Source organism: Eleutherodactylus coqui, chromosome 6, assembly GCF_035609145.1.
Source record: "Eleutherodactylus coqui strain aEleCoq1 chromosome 6, aEleCoq1.hap1, whole genome shotgun sequence".
In the NCBI taxonomy this organism is placed as follows: domain Eukaryota; kingdom Metazoa; phylum Chordata; class Amphibia; order Anura; family Eleutherodactylidae; genus Eleutherodactylus; species Eleutherodactylus coqui.
Window position 1 is genome coordinate 203,629,698 of NC_089842.1, and position 22,898 is coordinate 203,652,595.

General features: G+C 47.9%; 1 protein-coding gene across 4 annotated transcripts in view; it reads left to right on the forward strand.

The window, feature by feature from the left end:
- Window positions 1–3,742: 3,742 nt before the first annotated feature.
- LOC136633129 (pleckstrin homology domain-containing family G member 3-like) overlaps window positions 3,743–22,898 on the forward strand; it is a 63,687-nt gene continuing 44,531 nt past the window's right edge. For 2 of the 4 annotated variants that reach the window (XM_066608627.1, XM_066608628.1), the window contains exon 1: window positions 21,037–21,182. In XM_066608627.1, coding sequence (XP_066464724.1) covers window positions 21,125–21,182 — 58 coding nt within the window. In that variant the 5' untranslated portion in view covers window positions 21,037–21,124. Of the gene's footprint in view, window positions 3,808–6,592; window positions 6,750–21,036; window positions 21,183–22,898 lie in introns of those variants that run through there. The other 2 variants (XM_066608630.1, XM_066608629.1) reach the window with 2 other exon arrangements.

Here is a 22,898-nt window from a genome sequence, read left to right on the forward strand (position 1 = left end):
TGCCCACCTACGCTAGGTAAGTCTTCCTTTTTTGAATAACTATCATCTGGGCCCTAATCCCAGGAGCGCTGCCTCTGTTTAATTTTAATGAATAAAGAATTGCTGTGATTAGGTCCCGATCTAAATTAGCATATTTTTGGTTATTCACATGGCAGCTGCTGTGTAATGGCAAAAAAATATGCTACTACGGAAATCTATAGATCGACAGAAATCCTCGGAATGACTTCTAATGCCTAAACAGAACCAGCTGTCTTCTTTTCCCAGCTTCCACAGAAGTCTTTGGGAGCTTCCTACGTATCTCGGCAAAAGATAGAGCAAGACCTATCTTTTGATGCAGCATATAAAAGCGCTGAATGAAAATGGTCGCCAAGGTGCAATTTTTGACGGCACACCCAAAAATCGTTCATCTGAATGAATACATTGGAATCCAATGCTTCAGATGGTCATAATTTTTGGACACGGCTAAATAGCTGCGTCAAGGCCCTTAGGCTCTTTCAGATGGATGTATTTTTCAACAGTATTTTGTGAGCCAAAACCAGGACCAGGTCCATAATACGGAAGTAATGCAAAACTTTCCATTCTACTTTCTCTCTGTAAGTTCTGCTCCTGGTTTTGGCTCACAAAATACTGATGAAAAACACGCCTTTGTAAGAAGGGCCCTAAAGGCCCATTTACACGGCCGTAGGCGTTTTACGTGCGCCCACTGCCGCCGTAAAAACACCTAAACGGGAAAAGGCCCGGAACATATACTCTCACCTCCTCTCTCTTCCCCTCCAGCTGTTTGAAATAGGAGGGGGTGGGGCCAAGCTCCCACCCCCTCCCCTTGTCTGCAGCTAGCAATAGAAGGGGATGGTGCGGGCGATTGCAAACAGCCGCAAGGGGTGGAGAGGAGAAGAGAAGGGGGAGGAAGTTTAGCAGTCACGCTGCTAAACTCCCTCCCACCTCCCTTCTCCAGCAGCTAGCATAGGCTCCCATAGGCTTTATGCAGCTGCCGCCACCAGCGTGAAAGCGCCCGGTCGGGCACTTTTACGCCACGGAAATATGCCCCTGTGCACTGATGCATTGTAAGCCAATGCATCAGAGGAGGCAGCGTATATACGCTTATGTGAATAAGCCCTGAGGCTGTATTTACATGGGCAACTATGATCTGTTAAAAAAGAGTCTAATTTTTATTGTGATTGTTATTTTTATGACTTTTTTTGTGATTTTTACAAAAAAAATTCCCTAGTTCTCTTAACTGTTATTTTTAGAGTCCCCATTGTTACATGCGTTAAGAACAAATCACAGTCGCATCGTGCGAGTGTAATCCATTTTCTAATGCACCCATTGACTTGAATGGGTGATTTTCTTCTGAAAATTTGAACCAAACATGTTGCATTTTTATTTTTACTCGGAATGTCCATGTGAGTAAAATAATGTCTATGTGAATATTTCCATTCAAATCAATTTCCATTCAATTTTGGTCGGATTTGTTCAATCTAAAAATCGCATAGAAAAATTGCCTAAGGGCCCGTTCACACTAGTCATTTTTGTAACAGTCGAGCTGTTATCTTGTGGGAGCTGATAAATGTAAAGAAAACAGAAAAGAGGAACGGAAATAAACTGATAGTTTTCCATTTGTTTGTTTTCCATTGACAGCAATGTGAAAAAAACCTGCAATGATGCAATCTGCTTTGGCTCTGTTTTTTGAACTGGAAAAAAAACCGCATTAATCTGTGCTGTTCCTTCAGTCTTAGGGCTCATGGCCACAAGCGATGCGGAATACGCCAGTGAACTACCGCTGTGGTAGTCAAAACAAAAAAGTGCCAGCAAGTGATTGTAATTTTCCGCGTGGATTTTCACGGTCTCCATCCCTTGATATCAATAGAGCCCTCCTGCTGCAGAAATCTGCGGTAAAAAAAGAACATACCGCGATTTTTTTCCCGCAGAAGAAATCCACATGTGTGCATCGGCAGGCAGAAAGCTATTACCTTCAATAGAACCTTGCCACTGCGGAATTCCATCCGTGGGCATTCACCCTTAGGGCTCCTTTCCCGCACGCAAAACACAGAGAATAGAGTTGATTTCAATAGCTTCATACTCATCTCTTTTTTTTTTTGCGCATGGGGTTCTCGCAGGGGCAAACAAATATGGCATTTTCTATTCTATGAGATAGGCTAGATTCAGACGAACGTATATTGGCTCGGTTTTCACGCCGAGCCGATATACGTGTCCTCATTTGCAGGGGGGGGGGGGGTGGAAGAGCCAGGAGCTGGAACTGAGCTCCCGCCCCCTCTGCACTATTTGCAATGAAAGGAGGCGGGGCGGGGGTGGGGCTAAGTTCTGAGAATTAGCCCCGCCCTGCCTCTCCCCATTGCAAATAGTGCAGAGGGGCGGAGAGGAGGCAGAGAGGGGGTGGCTGCTGAGAGAGCACTGCTCCTGGCTCTTCCAGCTCCCCCCCTTCCTGCAGAGAGAGACAACATATATAGGCTGGGCGTGAAAACCCAGCAGATATACGTTCGTCTGAATCCAGCCTAACAAAGTTGTGTAGGAGCGAGTGTATTTTGGAATACACTTGTCTGAAGCTGCACTTATAGTATGTTCACACCTAGCGTATTTTAGTGCATATCTGCACCACAATCTGCAGCATATTTTTAGCAGTTGAACTCCCACAATTAGGCCTTATTCCCACAAGCATTATGTCCTGGCTAATTTAGCCGCGCAAAATTATTGCGGCCATCTCAAGCACTGGTTTCCAATGTATTCATTCAGACGAACAATTGTTTTGCGTGCAAAAATGTCCAATCAAAAAATATGGCACAAAAGTGTGTTATTTCAGCTACTAACATTTCATTTTGCAGAAAAATCTTGGCCTTGCCCTATCTTTTGACCAAACAACGCTGGAAGCTCCATGGACGCCTATGGGAGCCGTCAGAAAAGGGAGGGAGGGAGTTTAGCAAATTTCCTGGATTTCGCTGTAGCTGGCTGCATGAATGGATGGAAAAAAATCACAAATAATAGCCGCAACTTGAAGTCCTGTATTCCCCTGTCATTTATGATCTGGTGCAAGCCAGAGACCGTTCGAGGATAAGGCCACAAGTGTGAGCACTCTTTAATCTAGTCTGTGGTAGAAATGGCAAAGCCCTCATTCATAGAACTGTATTAGTATCTGTAAGCCAAAACCAGGAGTGAAACCATCAGAGAAAAAAAGGGAAAGAGAAAGATTTGTACCCCGTCTGTGTTTTGGACCCACTCCTAGTTTTAGTTGACAATTACCCTCTATCTATTATGGTACTAGAACCTGCAGCACCTCAAGACAACCGTAGACTGGAGGACATTTCTGGGTCTACTCTGTGTTGCCTGCCTGGAGTTATCCATATGCAATGCACATATGACAACAGAAGTTGCTTAACTTTTTGCGCCCATGAAATGAGGGGACTTTCTGATATTTTTGTCCAATAAATGTAGGTTAAAAAAGGAAACCTACTTAGAACTTTGATCCCCTCCTGCCTCACCCATTTCCCTGCCAGGCTTTGTTTGCATATACAACTAAAAACAAAGTCAGCACTTCCTACAAATAAATGAATCATGCAAGCGCACATGAGCCATGAGCCCCAGGCATCTGCAGGCTACACCTATCATATCTGCAGAGAACTGTTATGTATACAAACTGCATGGAAATGCAAGATTCTGAGCACATATTTGGATCAAAATATTTGGGCACGTCCAGGGGACCATTGCTTTCAGATGGGTTCCTATTCCTAACTCTGCGGCAGTCATATAAACAAAGTCCAGGATAGAGGACCAGAGCTGTGGGGGATCAATCTGGTGAGTGTGGCTTTTACTTATCTTTGAAAAATTAAAAAAACTTGGACAACTCTGAAGGGAACCTGTCAGGTCCCCGCAGCACCATAAACTAAGTCAGTGGTGGCGAACCTATGGCACGCGTGCCAGAGGCGGCTCGCAGAGCCCTCTCTGCTGGCACGCAGAGCCATCTGCCGCTCACCACGTTACTGAATACTGGCAGGGGCAGGAAGGACAAATGGCCCTGGCAGGTGAGACATGCCCTCAGCGTACTCCCTCACCTTTCCCTGACGGTCTTCCCTCTCTGCCTTGACAGTGTCCCTGGTGCGCTCCCTTCTTCACTGCAGTGGCAGCCTGGCACCTTCCCTGCCTGCTCCGCGGCTGCGACTGGTCCTCTGCTGTCAGTCCTGGCATGCCGGCGCGCTCCCTTCTTCACTGCAGTGGCGGGTTGGCATATTCCATGCCTGTTGCGCCATTCTCAGTGTCCACTGGCGGGATTGGTCCCCCGCTGTCAGTGTCCGCTGGCGAGACTGGTCCCCCGCTGTCAGTGTGCCCGCTGGGCCGGCGCGTGGGGTAAACGTACAGTGGCAGCATGCAGGCTAACAGGGGGGAGGACAGTGGCGGCGGGGGCACATGGCCAGACACAGCCAGCATTGAGTGGGACAGCGGGGAGCACAGTGACAGCAGCCACAGGGGAAAGTGGGGCATGGGAGCGCACGGTCATGAGCGTGGCGGGCTGGGAATGCAGTGTCAGCAGCGGGGGTGGCCAGGAGCGCTGTGTTATGAGTCTAGGGGCACTGGCGTAACCCTGGAGGCCAGGCAAAAAGCTTGGCACATGCTGCTACTAAAACCTGCTTGCAAAGAGCCAATCGGAAGCTAGGTGTGTGACAGGGCCGTTCCTGCATGGAAACCCTGTCACACCCCTAGCTTCCGGTGGTGACAAGATACACCAGTACCGGAGGTGTCTGGCAGCACACACTGATGTCACAGTGTGTACCTGGGATCAGGGCTAGCAGCAGCGGTGAGTAGATGAGGATGGGGTACGTATATGGGTCTCAATGGGGAAGGGGCGCTATTACTACTGCGGGCCGCTGTGGGGTGTCACTATTACCGCTGGGGCCACCGTGGGATGTCAATATTACCGCTGGGGCCGTTGTGGGATGTCAATATTACTGCTGGGGCCACTGTGGGATGTCAATATTACTGCTGGGGCTGTCGTGGGGTGTCACTATTACTGCTGGGGCCGCCGTGGGGTGTCACTATTACCGCTGGGGCCGCCGTGGGGTGTCACTATTACCGCCGGGGCCGCCGTGGGGTGTCACTATTACCGCTGGGGCTGCTGTAGGTGTCACTATTACCGCTAGGGCCGCCGTGGGGTGTCACTATTACCGCTGGGGCCACCGTGGGATGTCAATATTACCGCTGGGGCCGTTGTGGGATGTCAATATTACTGCTGGGGCCACTGTGGGATGTCAATATTACTGCTGGGGCTGTCGTGGGGTGTCACTATTACTGCTGGGGCCGCCGTGGGGTGTCACTATTACCGCTGGGGCCGCCGTGGGGTGTCACTATTACCGCCGGGGCCGCCGTGGGGTGTCACTATTACTGCTGGGGCTGCTGTGGGTGTCACTATTACCGCTAGGGCCGCCGTGGGGTGTCACTATTACCGCTGGGGCCGCCGTGGGGTGTCACTATTACTGCCGGGGCCGCCGTGGGGTGTCACTATTACCGCCGGGGCCGCCGTGGGGTGTCACTATTACCGCTGGGGCTGCTGTAGGGGTCACTATTACTGCTGGGGTATGTTTACATGTGGCAGCATTTCCGCATCTAAAAAGTAGTCACAATCTGCGTCCTATTTTGAAGCGGCCCTGTCCTTTTTATAATGACGGGGGTAAAAATCATACGTCGTGATAAGCCCCGCCCCCTGACGTGATGGCACTTTGCGATAAATAAGTTGGTTTTGGGTTGCAGTTTGGGCACTCAGTCTCTAAAAGGTTCGCCATCACTGAACTAAGTCATGGTGTTGTTGGGAGACGTGACAGGGAGCTGGGCGATGTATTTTGTTATCGCTCCCTTAATCCAGCAGTGTTCTCCTCTGAAGTTGGGATGCGGCACGAAAATCTGAGTCCTGTGCGCGCTTTCGTATATCAGACCGTGTAAAGGCGGCCTCTGGTCTGCTGCAGAATCCACAGCACAGGTTATGAAGACTGCGGACAGGCACGGAATCCGACCCGTTCGTGTGCGGGCAGCCAAGTTATGGCTGTCAAAAGATGTTATTTTTTTTCCCAACGCTATTCTGTTTTTCAAAAGTACAACCGCGTTAAAAAAAACCTGTAAAATGGTTCTCATCATACTCGTACTGACCCGGAGTATAGAGTCAAAGCGGCCTTTTTGCTGCTGCCCAAAAAAAAGACGAAATTGTGTTGTTTTTTACATTTTTTTATTTCACTCGTTTCAATGTTATAAACTGTTCTCGGTGCGTTAACTAGTACCATCGCAAAATACAACGCGACGGATATCCGCGACGGATACAGAAGTATGGATTTTTTAAAGTAAAACGGAAAACGAGAACAATTTTTTAAAAATGCCGGCATCCCCACGAGGTTAATGATTAGCAGGGAGTCTTGTGTACAAAATTGCTGCCTTTGGAGGCTGGAGGAGAAGGAAGCCTCCCACAGGAAGGTGCTCTTGGCCGAGCGGGTAAGAAGCTTAGCTGAGTCTTTAGGAGCTATTAGCTGTCTGCCGCCATCATACTGACTATTATTCCAAGATGCCGGCAGCACCGCTAGTAGGAGGAATGTGTGAGGAGGACTGAGCTGTCCCCTCCGCAGGATGGCCCCGCCTGAGGGGAGGTGCGGCTGCACCCAGTCTGTGAGGGACTTCCTGGAGGTCTCTGGGGAGACGCTCCATACTCTTCACCTCCTCAGGAATGTCAGCTGTTTCCCGCCCGCCGCGGACGGCGTGAGGTAATGTTGTCGCCCTGTTTGTCACTGCAGCGGCGGCTCCTCTGGTCTGTGCGGCCGCTGGGCTGCCTGCAGTACTCGGCCCGCACTATCTGCGGGAAGGTGCTGACGTAGCAGGTGTCTGTGGAATAGTGTTTTCTCCCCGGGTAGCTCCGGGAGAGGACATGTTGGTGGTGGGAGGGGGTTCTTGTCAAGCTGGCACAGCACAGCCATTCTCTCCGCTTGGCATTTACAAATTGCTGCAGTAGCAGAACTTGTGGCTTTCCAGTTATGTCTGTTTTTTTTCTTTTCCCCCAAACTGTCTGAATATAAACCGTCTTGCGCTCCCAACGCAGCAAGACGGTTGTTAATGGAAGCGACTTTTAGAATTCTGACCCCATTTTGTATGAATGGTACCCATAAGGCCCGAGCTGCGCATATGTGTACAATCGGCTAGTGTTCGCGGAACAATGGGGCACACTTCTCAATGCAAGACTGCGAACGTTCTACCGTATACTTGGGTGCAAAAGAATATGTTTTGGGTGGAAAAGAATATTTGTGATGTCTTCCTGCGTGGCACCGCGATGCAGGGGGAAAAAACAATCACAGCTTGTCAAATCCAGTCCATAGCACGCTATGGCAATATACAACACATCCACGAACAGAAATCTATTGTCTCCCCCCCCCCCCCCCCCCCCCCCACCTGTAGAGAAGAAATTGCAGCATGCTGCGATTTTGTGTGAGCCCTGCACGGACTGCTACCATTGAAGTCAATGGAAGCTGTCGGTCCCACGGCCATTCCACAATCATCACTGCAGAATGGTCGCTGGATCCGCACCATTGCCTAGTGACGGCGCGGCGTCACCTGTACTGCGCATGTGCGCTAGCTGGGACATCCGTAGCAGGGAAAAGAAGACAGTGGACAGGTACGCAGACGGCCGGGTCAGCGGCTGGCACATGGTCGCCCTGTACTGCAGGATCCCACTTGTGGAGCCTTATACTGCCACACTTTCTGAAACGTCTGACACTTTTGCCTCGCTCTGGGCATTAGGGCCCTTTTACATGGAATGATTGTCGCTCAGATTCTCGCTGGATCATGTGAACACCGGCAGAGACTGAATAATGAAACTCTTTGGCTTACCATTCCTCGTTCAGTTTGTGCAGACATAAAAACAAAATACCTAATGGCTGTGATTGGTTCACGAGTGCTGCCTCAGCCAGTCAGAGCCGGCGCTCAATGAACCAATGAGAGCAATCTCTTGCTGCAGGCGGGGTATGTTCTGTCGGCGCTGAGGACTACACGGAAGCCTGACGGAGATCAGCGGAAGGGACCCGAACCGCGCCTGCTAGTCAGTTTTCCTTTTTTTTTTCATGTAGTGTAGCTAGGGCTTATATTTCAAATCCTCCACCCCCCCCTCCTGAAAATCGGGGGAGGGCTTATTATCGAGGAAGCATGGTATGAATGGAGGCGGGCGACAGGAGTAATCTTCGGATAGGGAATAGCTTGCTGATCAGCGGGGATCTCATCAATCTGAATAATGAGGGTCTCATATCCTGCCCTTCTCTTAGGCCTCATGTCCACTAGGAAATTCGGGCCCGCGCAAATTCTCCATGCAGAATCCCGCAGTGATTCCTTCCTTTCTCGCGGACATGTGGCCTGAAGATTGATTTTTCTTACCTGTCCGGACGCAGCGGTTCTTCCCTCCGTCGCAGCCGGATCTTTTTTCTTCGGCCCGGCGGAGGTGCACTTTTTTATTTATTTTTTTTTGGAACTCCGGCTCTCTCAAGCCGGAGAGCAGAATTTCAGCTGCGGGTGTGCCTCGGATACGGGTGGTTTCCATAGGCCTCTATGGAAGCCTGTGGGAGCCCCGCAGAAAATGGAGCGTGCTGCGGGTGATTCCCCGCTCGTGCGATCCGCGCGGCAGCGAAAAAGGACATCCGCAGGTATTTACTTGCGGGTGGCCAATGCATCCCTATGGCCGTGGAAAACGCGTACGGGACACCTGCGCGGATTTTGTAATTATAATTGTCCAGTGGACATAAAGCCTTAGTGAGGGCCCCGTTTCTCGAGATCGGTGGGGGTCTCAGCGATTTCGACAACCCCCCCCCCCATACATCTTGGCGTGTATGCATGCATAATACACGTCAAGATAGTACATGCTGCCATTTTTTATGCACAAGTATTTCTCGCTGTGTGTGAGAAGCACAGTTGGAGTCTACGGGAGATTAGTATTGTAATACACAACCATACACTTCTGTGACGGAGGCCTCAGGGTATGTTCACAGTGTGGAATTCACTGCGGAATGTTCAGTGTGAATTCAAACTCGAAGAACTACATCTGAATTTTTAGTAGCATTTTGCAACAGTTTGGTTGCGGATCCACTCGTAGATTTAGTCCCGTCAATTGGCAAAATCGGTATGTGAAATTCTGCCACTGAAACAAGCATTTCTGCGTCAACAAGTGAGATGTCACTTCTTGATAAAGAAACTCGCAGAAATGCATTTTTTTTTTCTGTTGGAATTCCGCATGCTGATTGACAGGGCTAATCTGTGCCACAAACTGCAGTAAGATGCCACGGATTCTGACGCGATTTTTTTAAAGGCTGGATTCATAAGGAAAATTACAGAGTGAATTCCACTTTTTGCACAAACCATACGTGTAGGTATTATTGTACCTTGACGCCACCAGAAGCTAGGGGTTTGACAGGAGGCATGCCCTTCTCACACCCCCAGCTCCCAAGGGGTCAAGGCACAAAGGTCCTAAGACCGTGTGCATTGAATTATGCCAGCACTGCAGCCTTACGCAGAAGGTTCCTTTGCTTCCTAGACTTACATTCATCCCTGTAAATGCTGCCATGTTACTGGTGTAACATGGCAGCATTTACATGTAATAAAGTAAGGCTAACAAGCAAAGAAACCGTGTGTCTAAGCCTCCATGTCAGGCAGAAAGGAATCCAGGCACTGGAGCCTGTGTGTTCCGCCCTGTCCAGCATTTCAGAGATGCTTACCAGCCGACACAGCAGTCTGACTCCTTCGTCTGGCCCATAGGTTGCGTGCTCCGTGATGGCAGGCGGCTGTGTGGTCCGTGCCACCGTGCGGCTCAGTGTTCCCAGACGGCGTCTGCCTCTCGTGTCGGTGATGACGTCCAGCTTTCTCCTCGGTCATGGCAGTGCACTTTGCCTGTCATTTCGCTGACGCCGTCCGGCTTTCTCCTCGGTGACGGCGGCGTCCTTTTTTGAGGTCTTCTGCCTCTCCACCATGCAAAGGCAGTTTTGGGCAGTATGGGCTCCCTCGTGCTGACCCGGCTCTGCACTTCTAGACAGAGCAGGGTGGTGGCTTCAGGCCCATCGGAGGGGAAGGGTCTCTCTGCTGCAGCTGGGGCTGGCAGCGTACTGCTGTGCAGGCCTCCCCGGATTCAGCCGCACCATTACCTTACTTGGCTGTCAGGACCTGCAGGTAACCCAGCTCTCCAGCCAATTGGGATTAGGGGATGTCACCCCCCCCCCTCCCCTCCTGTCAATCTTGACTCCACCAGGACTTCATGGTGGCATCAAGTTACATTAATACCCAACGTGTACAGCAGGAGATTATTGGTGCTTCAAATTGGGAAGATTTGTAATAACCTCGTTTGCCACTTTTCTACCCAAGTTTCCAGTATCTCCAGTTCCATTTCGAACCATATGCTGTCCTCTCGTGTTAATTACTTTACACAGTTTTGTATCATCTGCAAATATTGATATTTTAATGTGCAATTCTTCTACCGGGTCATTAATAAATATATGAAAAAGAATGGGGCCCAATACTGCCCCCTCTGGTACCCCACTCGTAACAGTGACCAATCAGAGCATATACCATTTATAACCCCCCTCTGCTTTATATCACTGACCAGTAACTTACCACTTACACACATTTTCACTCAGACCAAGCATTCTCAATTTATATACCAACCTGTTATGCGGCACAGTATCAAATGCTTTGGAAAACTCCAGATACACAAGATCCAATGACTCTCCCCGGTCCAGTCTAGTACTTACCTCCTCACAGAAGCTGATCAGATTGGTTTGTCAGGAGCGATTCCTTCATAAACCCATGCTGATATGGAGTTATACAGCTATTTTCCTTGAGGTACTCCAGGATAGCATCTCTTAGAAACCCCTCAAACATTTTACCCACAATAGAAGTTAAACTTACCGGCCTGTAGTTTCCAGGTTCCTTATTTGACCCCTTTTTGATCATTGTGATCTGGTGCTTTGTCTGCTTGAGTGTTGAGAAAGGAAATTCTCATTAGTTATTGGCAGAAACTCATTTCCTTCATGAGATCCGCAGGTTTCAGTTTCCAAATTTACATCTGAATAGTCAGTCTCCCATAATAATTAACTCACTGTGATTTGTTGCTTCATCTATTTGCCTGAGTAATAGATTTTTAATGGCTTTTGTTATATTTGGTGGTCTACAGAAAACCCCTGGGAGGATTTTGCTTTTCCTTCCATGTATTTCTACCCATATTGGCTCCACTTGTTCATCTCCCTCTCGTATGTTTTCCTGTAGTGTGGGTTTTAGGGCTCTTTCACACAACAGTTTTTACGCAGCTATTTACCTGCGTATACACGCTGCGCCATGTGAATGAATGCAGTCGATTCAATGCATTCTATTAGATGGCCGGCGTATATACGCAGGTAAATACCTGCTTATATACTGTCGTGTGAAAGAGCCCTCACACAGGGTTTTACATAAAGACAAACCCCTGCCCCCGTCTCTTATTTACGATTCTTTTTGAACAAAATATAAACCTAAAAATTTACCGCCAAGTGACAGCTTTCATCTGAGGTCTCAGTTATTCCCACTATGTCTCTTTTCCTCAGACATTATCACTTCCAGTTCCTCAACCTTATTGTTCAGACTTCTAGCATTACCTTTTTTAATCTTAATTTTCCTTTTAACTGCACTAAGCCCTCCCTCCACTCCTCCCCCATTTTCGTTGGTGTAGACAGTGACCTACTAAGTATCTTCCCGCAATACGAAATTTCACCATCTTTGGGGTGGTCTTGTATTCATGCCATACACACTGCGGCAAAAAAAAATCTGTACTACTGCTAAAAAATGCATGGAACAACATAAATTGACAGTTGTATGAGGGCTCGTTTTTTCGCTGGACATCCTGTAGGTTTTTGTTAGTACCACTTTAGGATACATACAACTTTTTTACTGCTTTTTTTTTTTTTTGTTTTGTTTTTTAGGCTGGTTTCACACAGGCGCCAAAATCGCGTGATTTAGTCGCAATGCGACAATACTACAAATCACATGTATGTGAAGCCCCTCCTTTCCAATGGGTTCCTTCACATTAGTGATCTTTTGTAGCCTGTGTCATTGCAAGGAAAAAAAAATTCGGGTTGCTAAATATTACTACGATTTACAATGTTTTGTAGCCCATGAAATCCTACTGTAAAGGCCTTAAACTTAGCCCTAGCTGCATGAAGAAAAAAAAACAAACAAAAGACTGCATCACCTAAGAGGTGCTATCAGCTCCCCACACATCTCCCCTGAAGCAGACTTGCTTGAAGTCTTCTTTCACCGCTTCCTGGATTGGAGAGTCAAAATTCTCCAGAAAGCGCTGGCTGTGATTGGTTCTCGAGCACCGCGGCTCAGCCAACCAGAACCAGTGCTCGATGAACCAATCCCAGCCATTCAATGCAATATACAATGGCTGTGATTGTTTCATCGAGCGCTGCCTCTGATTGGCTGAGCCGTGGCATTCGAGAACCAATCACAGCCAGCTTTTTCTGGAGGTGGGGATTTTGAATCTTCAATCCAGGAAGTGATGACAGAAGACTTCAAGCAAATCTGCTGGAGCTCCAGGGAAGACGTGTGGGGAACTGACAGCGCCTGAGAGGTGATGTATTCTTTTATTTTATATATTTTTTAATGCAGTTAGGGCTTATGTTTCCAGCAAGCACTCCCACCCCCTTTTCTCCCGAAAATCACGGCAAAAGAGCGCTACAAAGTCATGTGACTTTGTAGTGACACAAAATCGTGATATCGCACAGACCACCAATGCGATTTTTCTCCTTTTCTTGCAGCGATATTGTGTTGCCTGCGTGAAAGAGGCCTTAAACAAATTTTTTATTTTTTTTTGTAGTCCTCATTGGACATATTGCGTACATAGTATCATAGCATTAATGCTGATCACGACTTTGTCAGCGAGCGCCAACTGTGAGGCCTGCTGTGTCAAAACATCTCCTGGCATATTTGGCCACGATGTTTGCATTAAATGAATGCATTCGAATCCAATGTTTCAGACGGTCGCGATTTTCTTCTTTTGTTTTATCATGGTAAAATGGCCGCGATGAAACACTTGTGTGAAATGGGCCTTAGAAACAGCCAAGACGCACATTGTATGGAGCTGGATCAGCTCCTGATTCCTCTCACTATAAACCCTGAAAGCACAGGATGTAACTGTATGTCCTGTGTTGTTAAAGGGGTTGTCCCGTGGCAGCAAGTGGGGTTATACACTTCTGTATGGCCATATTAATGCACTTTGTAATATACATCGTGCATTAAATATGAGCCATACAGAAGTTATACGTTTACCCACTCCGGTGCTGGCGTCCCCGTCATAAAGCACCCTCCGGCATCTTCCGACCTCACTGATAGGCCAAGCTCCAATGTTTTCAGGACCCACTGAGGTGGGTCTGACTTGCTGAGCAGCTTAGCCTACTCTTAAAGGGGAAGTGCCCCAATCTTAAATTTTTTTTTTAGGGTGAAGTCACACGAACGTATATCAGCACGGTTTTTACGCCGAGCCGATATACGTTGTCCTCGTATGCAGGGGGGGGGGGGGGAGGATGGAAGAGCCAGGAGCAGGAACTGAGCTCCCGGCCCCCTCTTCACCCCTCTGCACTATTTGTAATGGGAAGAGGCGGGGTGGGGCTAAGTTCCGAGAATTAGCCCCGTCCCCGTCCCACCTTTCCCAATTGCAAATAGTGCAGAGGGGCGGAGAGGAGGCAGAGAGGGGGCGGGAGCTCAGTTCCTGCTCCTGGCTCTTCCATCTCCCCCCCCCCCCCCCCCCCCCTGCACACGAGGACAACGTATAGATATAAATGCACTTTGTAATATACATCGTGCATTAAATATGAGCCATATAGAAGTTATATACTTACCCCCTGCGGTGTTGGCGTCCCCGTCTCCATGGCGCCGACCGAAGCCGCCTTCTGCCTGGATTAGACACGCTTGCGCAGTCTGCTTCTTCTGTCCCGCTGAAAGGGGCGCTCTGGCGTGCCCGCACCGCACAGGTCTTCTGCGCATGCGCAGACCAGCTCTCCGGCGCAAGCACGCTGGAGCAGGACAGAAGATGGCAGACTGCGCAAGCGCGTCTAATCCAGGCAGAAGAAGGCTGCGGTCGGTGCCATGGAGACCAGGACGCCAACACCGGAGGGGGTAAGTGTATAACTTCTGTATGGCCAATATTTAATGCACGATGTACATTACAAAGTGCATTAATATGGCCATACAGAAGTGCTTAACGCCACTTGCTTTCGTGAGACAACCCCTTTAAGACTACACAAAACATTTTTCAGTTGCAATCCAAGTTAAGTGTTTTTTTGTTTTTTTCAATCCTGTATTTTGGGGCGTGGCTACCGCATACAATGGACAGATGTATGGCCGCCTCATTTTATGTAGCCACTGGCCATGTATCATTCTATTCACGCAGCCTGCAGGTCCGGTGAAGCAGCGGCAGTGCAGCCAAGCTGTATGCAGCACAGGTGCTAAGGGGAGAGTTTATTAGTCACGCACTGCCTCCACTTGGTGGGTGGAATGCCTGTAGGGACGCTGCCTGTCCCATGGCCATTAGGAAGGTCGCTATAACTACTGGGATTACTATGGGGGTCACTTATTACTTCTGGGGCCACAATGGGGGTCAATGTTACTACTGTAGCCACTTATCTAAGAGACACTTACTACTGAGGCTACTAAGGGGGTTCACTATATGGGGGAGTCATTATTACCTACTAAATCCCTTACACCTGTGTTCTTCAGCTGCAACGGCAGTGTGCCGAAATACACTTTGTATTTACGCACGCAAAGAGTAACGTAGATGGGGCCCATTGAAATGTTTCACATATATGCAGGAAAACCGTTTCCTGCGTCTTCACTGCATATGTGCACTGAGCCATTCACTGCAGTAGCTTATTGCGGTGCATAATATACACCAAAATAGGTCATGGCACGTATATTTTTTCACATGAGCGTATATTGTGTGAAAATATACGCTAATGTGAACAAACCCATTGCAATCACAGGAGACTCTGTTCGGTGCTGCAGCATAGTTTCCCTGCAAATTCCTGGACCGGCACGCTCGCTCAGATGGTGCTCCACCATCTTGCCTTGATGTCTTTTCTTCCATGATGTGATATGGAGAAGGGAGGTAGGTGATCGCGGCTCTTGTTGTTGGCTTTTCCGGTGGTGGACACAACCTCTATCTGGGACTTCACTTTAGCTGCCTGCACTCCGGAGTACAGTTGGTGTAATGGGACCAGACATTCCTGAAGAAGATATGGAGAAGCTGATATCTAGTAGCCGCTCCATTGCAGTTAATCACCTGAATACTTCATGTGTCGCTGAAGTTTTTAAAAGCGACATAGAAATCCTCCAACTTCTCTGCCATGTAGGACGCTGTTTACTGTGATTCACTTCATTGTTTGCTGTAAGGCTGGTTGTGCCTTCAGGCTTTTCTGTTCTTCTCCACAAATAATGTACATGACTATCACATGGTCGGCTTGTGTTATTACAGCGAGCATTTTTTTGCATTATTTCCTTGTGTGCTACATACTGTGAGTACGGGGATCACTTCGTTTGGGACGGACGGAGGGAACCCCTAGACTCCCATGGATTTCTCTCTTATGTCCTGTAATGTCTGGGGTGCGGGCTCCTCTAGGAAACGTTCAATGATTTTTCTTTGTTCCTGGCAGCTGCATATCCTTGGTTTACAAGAGTTGGGAAGGGTATTTTTTCTCTTTAAGTAGAGCATCTAGATGGTGAGTGAGGAGACTTTTGGGCCTCTTGCACACGGGCGACAGCGATATTGCATCTGTGTTCTGTGCGCTATCGCTGCGTTTTCTTGTGGCGATATTGCCATTTTTGTGTCTCTACAAAGTCGCACGACTTTATAGCGCTCTTTTGCCAGGATTTTGGGGGGGGCTTGAAATATAAGCTCTACCCATTCAATGCTATGGCTGTAATTGGTTCATCGAGCGCTGCAGTGATTGGCTGAGCCGCTGCGCTCAAGAACCAATCAGAGCCAGTGGTTCCTGAAAGCAGGGTTTTTGAACTTTTGACTAGGAAGCACTGGGGCGAAACTACAAGCAAGTGTGCCGGAGACCTGTCATTGTGAGAAGGCTTTGGTAAAGAGTCTAACATTGGGTGGCAGGAATGCTGCTTTTCCAATAGGTGGCGCTGCAGAGGTATTGTTCAATCTTAATTGTTTGCAAGAGAGCCATTTTACTTCAACCGTCAAATAATTACTGAAGTCATAGGTTCAATGATCACACTACGTGTGCAATTTATAATACTCCGGGGGGGGGGGGGGCCTTTTAGTCCACAGTTGCTCTCAATGGGAGCCCGAGCATACCTGAGTAGGTCTGGAGAGTAGATTTAAATTTGCGAAAACGAGGATTAGTCATGTGCCATATGTGATTCGGTGTATCTATATGCCACCTCCTGCATCTCTAGCCCTATTAGCGGCGGTTATCTGAGGAGTTGTGGGCACACTGCACTGAATTACAGCAGGTGTACATTAATGACTCCAAGTCCATTGGCGGCCGGTAACGAATACTTGCAGCTCCTGAAAGAAAAAGCAGAACGCTGCATCGTCTTCTGTCAACTGTCGTTTTTTAGCTGGGAAACCAATCTAGTAAGTTGCCAGCGCAAATGATTTATCAGCATCCCTGTACTGAGGATACCATCCCATGACGATGACCTATCACTAACTTTACCTTAGCAGCAATGCTGCCTCTCACACAGCGCGGTGTACTGCGTACTTCTGCGTGTTCCCCATGCGGCACGTGCCGGCGCACGCTAGTGTGAGAGCTCACCTGAGCATATCCCACAGCGTCCTGCCTGTGCGAGATGAGCATACAGTACACGCCAAGAACTTGCTGCGGGTCGCCATGTACTATCGTGGTGTGTATTGCACATAGTACGCGCGATATAACATGCTATAAATGCAATATTATTATTAAGATATAACATGCTGCTATTTTCTTGATATTTCGCACAATTCATGTGAGCAGCACCATGGCCAGAGATTGGTTTAGCGTATTTTGCATGCAAAACCCAGTGGTATATGCTATATCTGCACGCTTGTGTTAGCTAAGCCTGTAGAATCATGTGTCTCTATTATTTTCCCCTATAACCTCAGATGAAATAGCAGACCCCTTTTCCATAACTATGGCTACAGTCACACAAAGACGCACAAAACTTGCCTCTGAACCCCATTCTTTTAATTCTCTTATTTATAAGAGCAACCCCCACCCCCCTCCTTTCAGCGATGCTGTGAGGATAATAATCGCAGTGTGTTCTTCAGAACACGTCACCCATTGTTTCCATTAGGACCTTAAAGACATCGCACGGCACTCGCATGCTGTGCAATGTGATGTTGTCCATTGAAATCAATAGAAAAACCCTTGCGATCTAATGACGCGCATGAAAAGCGTGCCTGAGAATCGCCTGTTCACAAAAAATGTTTATGCGTTTTACCACCTTACCGTGAAAAACTGCACAGTATCGCGCTCCCTCGTGTGAATGTAGCCTAAAGGAAAGGTGCTGGCCACAGACGGTGTATCCCGGTGTAAGGTACTCCGTTCACTCTGGGGTCACCTCCTCAGAGCATTTATTTGTGAATGGGATCTCTTATGTTTCCTTTGAGCAATTACAGCTGACAAATGACATTCCGAGATCCGGTTTCTATAGAGTTTTACAATTACAGGTTGCACGGAGTGCCCAATGATCACAGCCGCGTCCGTCCCTTTGACAGGGGTGGTACACGCACATGGACCTTATCAATGCACTGTATACTCACCGTATCCAATCCAAGTTTGCCTCTGTGCATTTAAAGTTGGAGGATAAGGCTAACTTCATGCAGGCTAGCATGAATCGTGGCCTAATATCGCGTTCACCAACATGCCTGTTTTTTTTTTTTTTTTTGTTTGTTTTGTTTTTTTGTCAGATGATAGCTGGGCACCAGCTCTTACAGCGGAGAACGGAGAAAACCTCCAATCTCTGCTGTTTAACCCTTGACATGCCACGGTCTGTGCGACCGCAGCATGTAAAGAGCTGACAGAGGGAGGGGGCTCCCTCTGTCACCATCGGACCCCCCTGCAATGTGATCAGGGGGTCCTGATAGGTCTCTGTGGCACCCCTAGGCTTTAATATAGCCTCTGGGACTACCAGCTAAATTAGGCTATGACACTCACTCTGTCTGAGCGTCATAGCCTGTCTAATACCCTGCTGTGCCTCAGCATAGCAAAGTATTAGAAGAATTTAAAAAAAAAGTATTATGCAAGTCCCCTAAAGGGACAAAAATGATTTAAAAAAATTGTAAAAAAAGTTATAAAAAAAAATAGAACCGCCAAAACTCTGCCTCTTTCCATTTACTTTGTAAAAATAAACTCAAAAACAAAACTACACATGGGGTATCCCTGCGTTCCCAATGACCCAGAGAAGGAAGTTAGTACATTATTTAATCTGTAGGGTGCACAGCATGAGAGAAAAATTTAAACATGGCAAAAATAGCTAATTTAGCCTATCTCGCCATAGAAAAAACAGAATAGGAAGTGATCAAAATGCTGCACGGATCAACAAACGGTACTCCTAAAAAGTACAACTCATCCTGCAAAATAAAAAAACCCCTACACAGCTCTGTTGATAAAAAAATTAAAATGCTCGGGGTCTTTGAATGCAGCGATAAAACAAATAATATATATTTTGTTCAAAGTGTGAAAAAGTAGCGAAAAAGAAAAAACTATTACAATTTGGTATTGGCATAATCGTACTGACCTGTAGAAGTACTTTAATATATTATTTATACTGCTCAGAGAATGCAGTTGAAGAATAAAAATAAAAAAAACATGCCAGAATTACAGATTTTGTTAATCTTGTCCCTAGAAAAAATGGAACAAAAATCAATCAAAATTTTACATGTTCCTGAAAATTAGATAAATGAAGACTAGAGTTCATCCCATAAAAAACAAGGCCTTCTGGGGCTCTGGCAATGGAAGAAATAATTAATACGGCTCTTGGAATGTGGCGACACAAAAGCAAACCTTTAAGAAAAAAAAATGTTTTAAATGTACAAAAATAGCAAAACATAAAAAAAACGTATAAACTTGGTATCGCCGGAATCGTGTGACTCAGAGAATAATGTTATCACACTATTTATTCTGCATGCTGAACGCTGTAAAAATGAAATCCAAAAAACAAATGGCAGAATTTCTTTTCCCCCCCCCCAATCTTTCTACAAAATTTTTTACAAAAGTTATGCAATACATTATATATACCCAAAAATGATGCCATCAAAAAGTACAACTTGTCCTGTAAAAAACAAGCCCTCACATGGCCGTGTCAATGGAAAAATGAATAAGTTATGGCTCTTGGAATGCGACTGCAAAATTAGTCGAAATTAAATGATTGGCCCATTTAAAAAACCTGCCCTGGTGGGTCTGACAGGGTGGTAAGAATCCCGCCATTCAAGGGGTTAAGGTTAGGGTTCATTCAGATGACCGTATATCGGCTGTGTATTTACACCGGCCGATACATGCGTCTCTCTCTGCAGGGGGAGGAGGCTGGAAGAGTCGGGAGCAGTGCTCTGAGCTCCCGCCCCCTCTCTGCCCCCTCTCCACCAGTTATCTGCCCCTTTGCACTATTTGGAATGAGAGGAGACGAGATGGGGCGGGGCTAAGTCCCGGGAATTAGCTCCACCCCATCCCACCTCTCCTCATTCCAAATAGTGCAGAGGGGCGGAGAGGAGGTGAAGAGGTGGCGGGAGCTCAGAGCACTGCTCCCGGCTTTTCCAGCTGCCCCCCTGCAGAGAGATATACCGTATATCGGCCGGCGTGAATACCCGGCCGATTTACGGTCATCTGAATGCACCCTCAGAGTGCAAAATTGAACACAATGCTAAGTATACTTGATCCCATAGGGGTTTAAGAAGTTCACATGACCACCATATATGTAGCAGTGAACCAATTTGTTTCTGACATCTCCAGCAAATATTGGAATGCTGGGGTGAAAATTTGGCTTAAAGGGGTTGTCTCGCGGCAGCAAGTGGGGTTCAGCACTTCTGTATGGCCATATTAATGCACTTTGTAATATACATCGTGCATTAAATATGAGCCATACAGAAGTTATTCACTTACCCCCTCCGGTGCTGGCGTCCCCGTCGCCATGGCTCCATCTAATTTCGCTTTCTTCTGGCGTTTTTAGACGCGCTTGCGCTGTGCGGTCTTCTGCCTGGTGAATGGGGCCGCTCGTGCCGGAGAGCTGGTCATCGTAGCTCCGCCCCGTCACGTGTGCCGATTCCAGCCAATCAGGAGGCTGGAATTGGCAATGGACCGCACAGAGCCCACGGTGCACCATGGGAGAAGACCCGCGGTGCATCGTGGGTGAAGATCCCGGCGGCCATCTTGGTGAAGGAAGAAGTAGGAAGAAAGAAGAAGGCGCAGAGCGGGGATTTGGGTAAGTAATATATCTATTTTTTTTTTAACACATCCCTTGGGTTTGTCCTGCGCCGAATGGGGGGCCTATGGGGAAAAAAAAAAAAAAGTTTCGGCGCGGGACAACCCCTTTAAAGATAGGGAGTCAAGTACCATCTGTACAGCAGCTTTCTGTTGGTTTCGAGATGATTTATACAGTGGGAAGTTTTGAGTTGAAATGCCATTGCCCACTGGTCTGCACTAAAAGATTCTTGGAGGTCTTTTTCCCAATTTAATTTTGAACTGGCGAGTGGATTAAAATATTAGATTTTTTTTTTTCTTCCCCCCCCCACATACATGAGAATTACATGTGTAGTGATGCGTTTTCGCACTCAGAATAGCAATGCCGCAGGTTTTCAAGCGAGATCCCCATGTAAATACGGTGTTTAGAAGTATCATTCGAAGCTGCTTATAGATGGTATAAGGTGCGGAAAAGTAAAAAGGGAAGATGATTTCCATGTGAAGTTCCCTCAGAGAACAGCTCATTGTGTGATGTGGGAGGGCGAGGATCTCCTGACGCTCGGCTTCCTGTCTGGAGGCGGAGGGAGGTGGCGCAGGTGATACTGTGATCTCACACGCTCCACACCTTTCCCAGCACTGGGAGCTCATGAAGTGTCTGTCTTACTGGGAGCTAAATCTGCAGCGTACACGCCATGTTTGATGAAAAAGGCAGATTTGAAGGATTAAACCGTCGGATTTCCCGACTGTTTGGTAAGTTTTGTTAATTTTTTTACTCATCTGTTTTTGGGTTCATGTAACAGAGTTACCAGTTTGTAAGACTAGAAAAGACCAGACAGATCAGTCTATTAATCCAGAGGAAGGCAAAAAAAACTCCAATGGGGCCAATTCATCCTCATTTTAGGGAAAAACTTCCTTCCCGACTTCAAATCTGGTAATGGGAATAATCCCTGCATCACGGAGCCCTTCTGAAGTAATCTAGTAAATAGAACTTGGAACAATGCTGCACTTAAAGCCGCCCAGGTCCCTCTTGTACTCTTTGTGTTGTTTTCAAAATCCACATATTAGTAAAAATTAAGAGATTAAAAATATTAAAGCCGGTTTTACATCCACGTTGGGACCTCCGGCTGGAGGTTCCATTGCAGAGATGGCTAAGAATTAGGCTGGGTTCACACTGGGCGGATTTGCCGCGGAAATTCTGTATGGAATTTTACCACAGCAGAAATCTCCTCCACATGGGACGGCGAATCCGCCGCAGCAAAGCTGGCAGAAGCTGGCGCTGCTGCGTGGATTCGCCAGCCGCAGCATGTTCATTTTTTTTTCTTCTTCCGCTGCGGCCACGCTCTCCTCTATGGGAGCGCCGGCCGCAGCAGAAGAGCGTGCGGCCGGGCCGCTTCAAAACCCGCGGCTAAGTGCCGCCTTTTTTGAAGCAGCAGATTCCCGTAGGAAATCTCGCGTTTTTTCACTGCGGCCAAACCGTGAGATCTCCGCCTGGAATCCACCCAGTGTAAACCCAGCCTAACAGCAGAAAAAGTCCTGCATGCAGTCCAGAAGCCGGGCTGCTGAGTGGAAAATGGACAGACCCCATTATAGTCAATGGAGTCCGCCCGGCGCTGTTTGGTTCCATCCAGAGACAGAGCCGTTCGTCCATAGGGATTCTCCTTTACTGATCCCTGATCGAAGAGGAAAGATGAACCCCAGGCGCAGATGTGAAACCACCCTCATTTATCTTCATGGTCTGCTTGAGCTAATTTGCACTTCTGTGTTTTACAATTTGTTTAAGAGCTATCGCATGCAAGCGTATTGGTCTACCACATCATGCATGCAAAATTTATGAGCTCGACGCGCTGTACTAATCTCGCATGGGCGGCCACAGGAGCTGCGCAAAAAATGGGTGCAAGAAGAATCGCAGCATGCACTACTCTGTGCACATACATGCCAAGATAGAGCATGGCGATTGGCGGCACACAGCGAGTATGCAATGCTGTTGCGTACTTGCTGTGTGCCGGAGGCATCTTTCTTGCGGGTGGCACGCAGCATATTACGGCTGTCTGAGCCCGGCCTAAGGTTTTGCTGTATAAATGAAGAGTGGATTGTGATATTGTATAGTACAGTGATGGCGAACCTTTTAGAGACCGAGTGCCCAAACTGCAACCCAAACCCCACTATTACTACTGGGGGGGGGGGCTGTGGGCTGTCGCTAATACCACTGGGGGGGGCTGTGGGCTGTCGCTAATACCACTGGGGGGGGGGCTGTGGGCTGTCGCTATTACCACTGGGGGGGGTGGGGGTGGGCTGTCGCTATTACCACTGGGGGGGGGGCTGGGGACTGTCGCTGTGACCACTGGGGGGGGGGGCTGTGGGCTGTCGCTGTGACCACTGGGGGGGGGCTGTGGGCTGTCGCTGTGACCACTGGGGGGGGGGGGCTGTGGGCTGTCGCTGTGACCACTGGGGGGGGGGGGGCTGTGG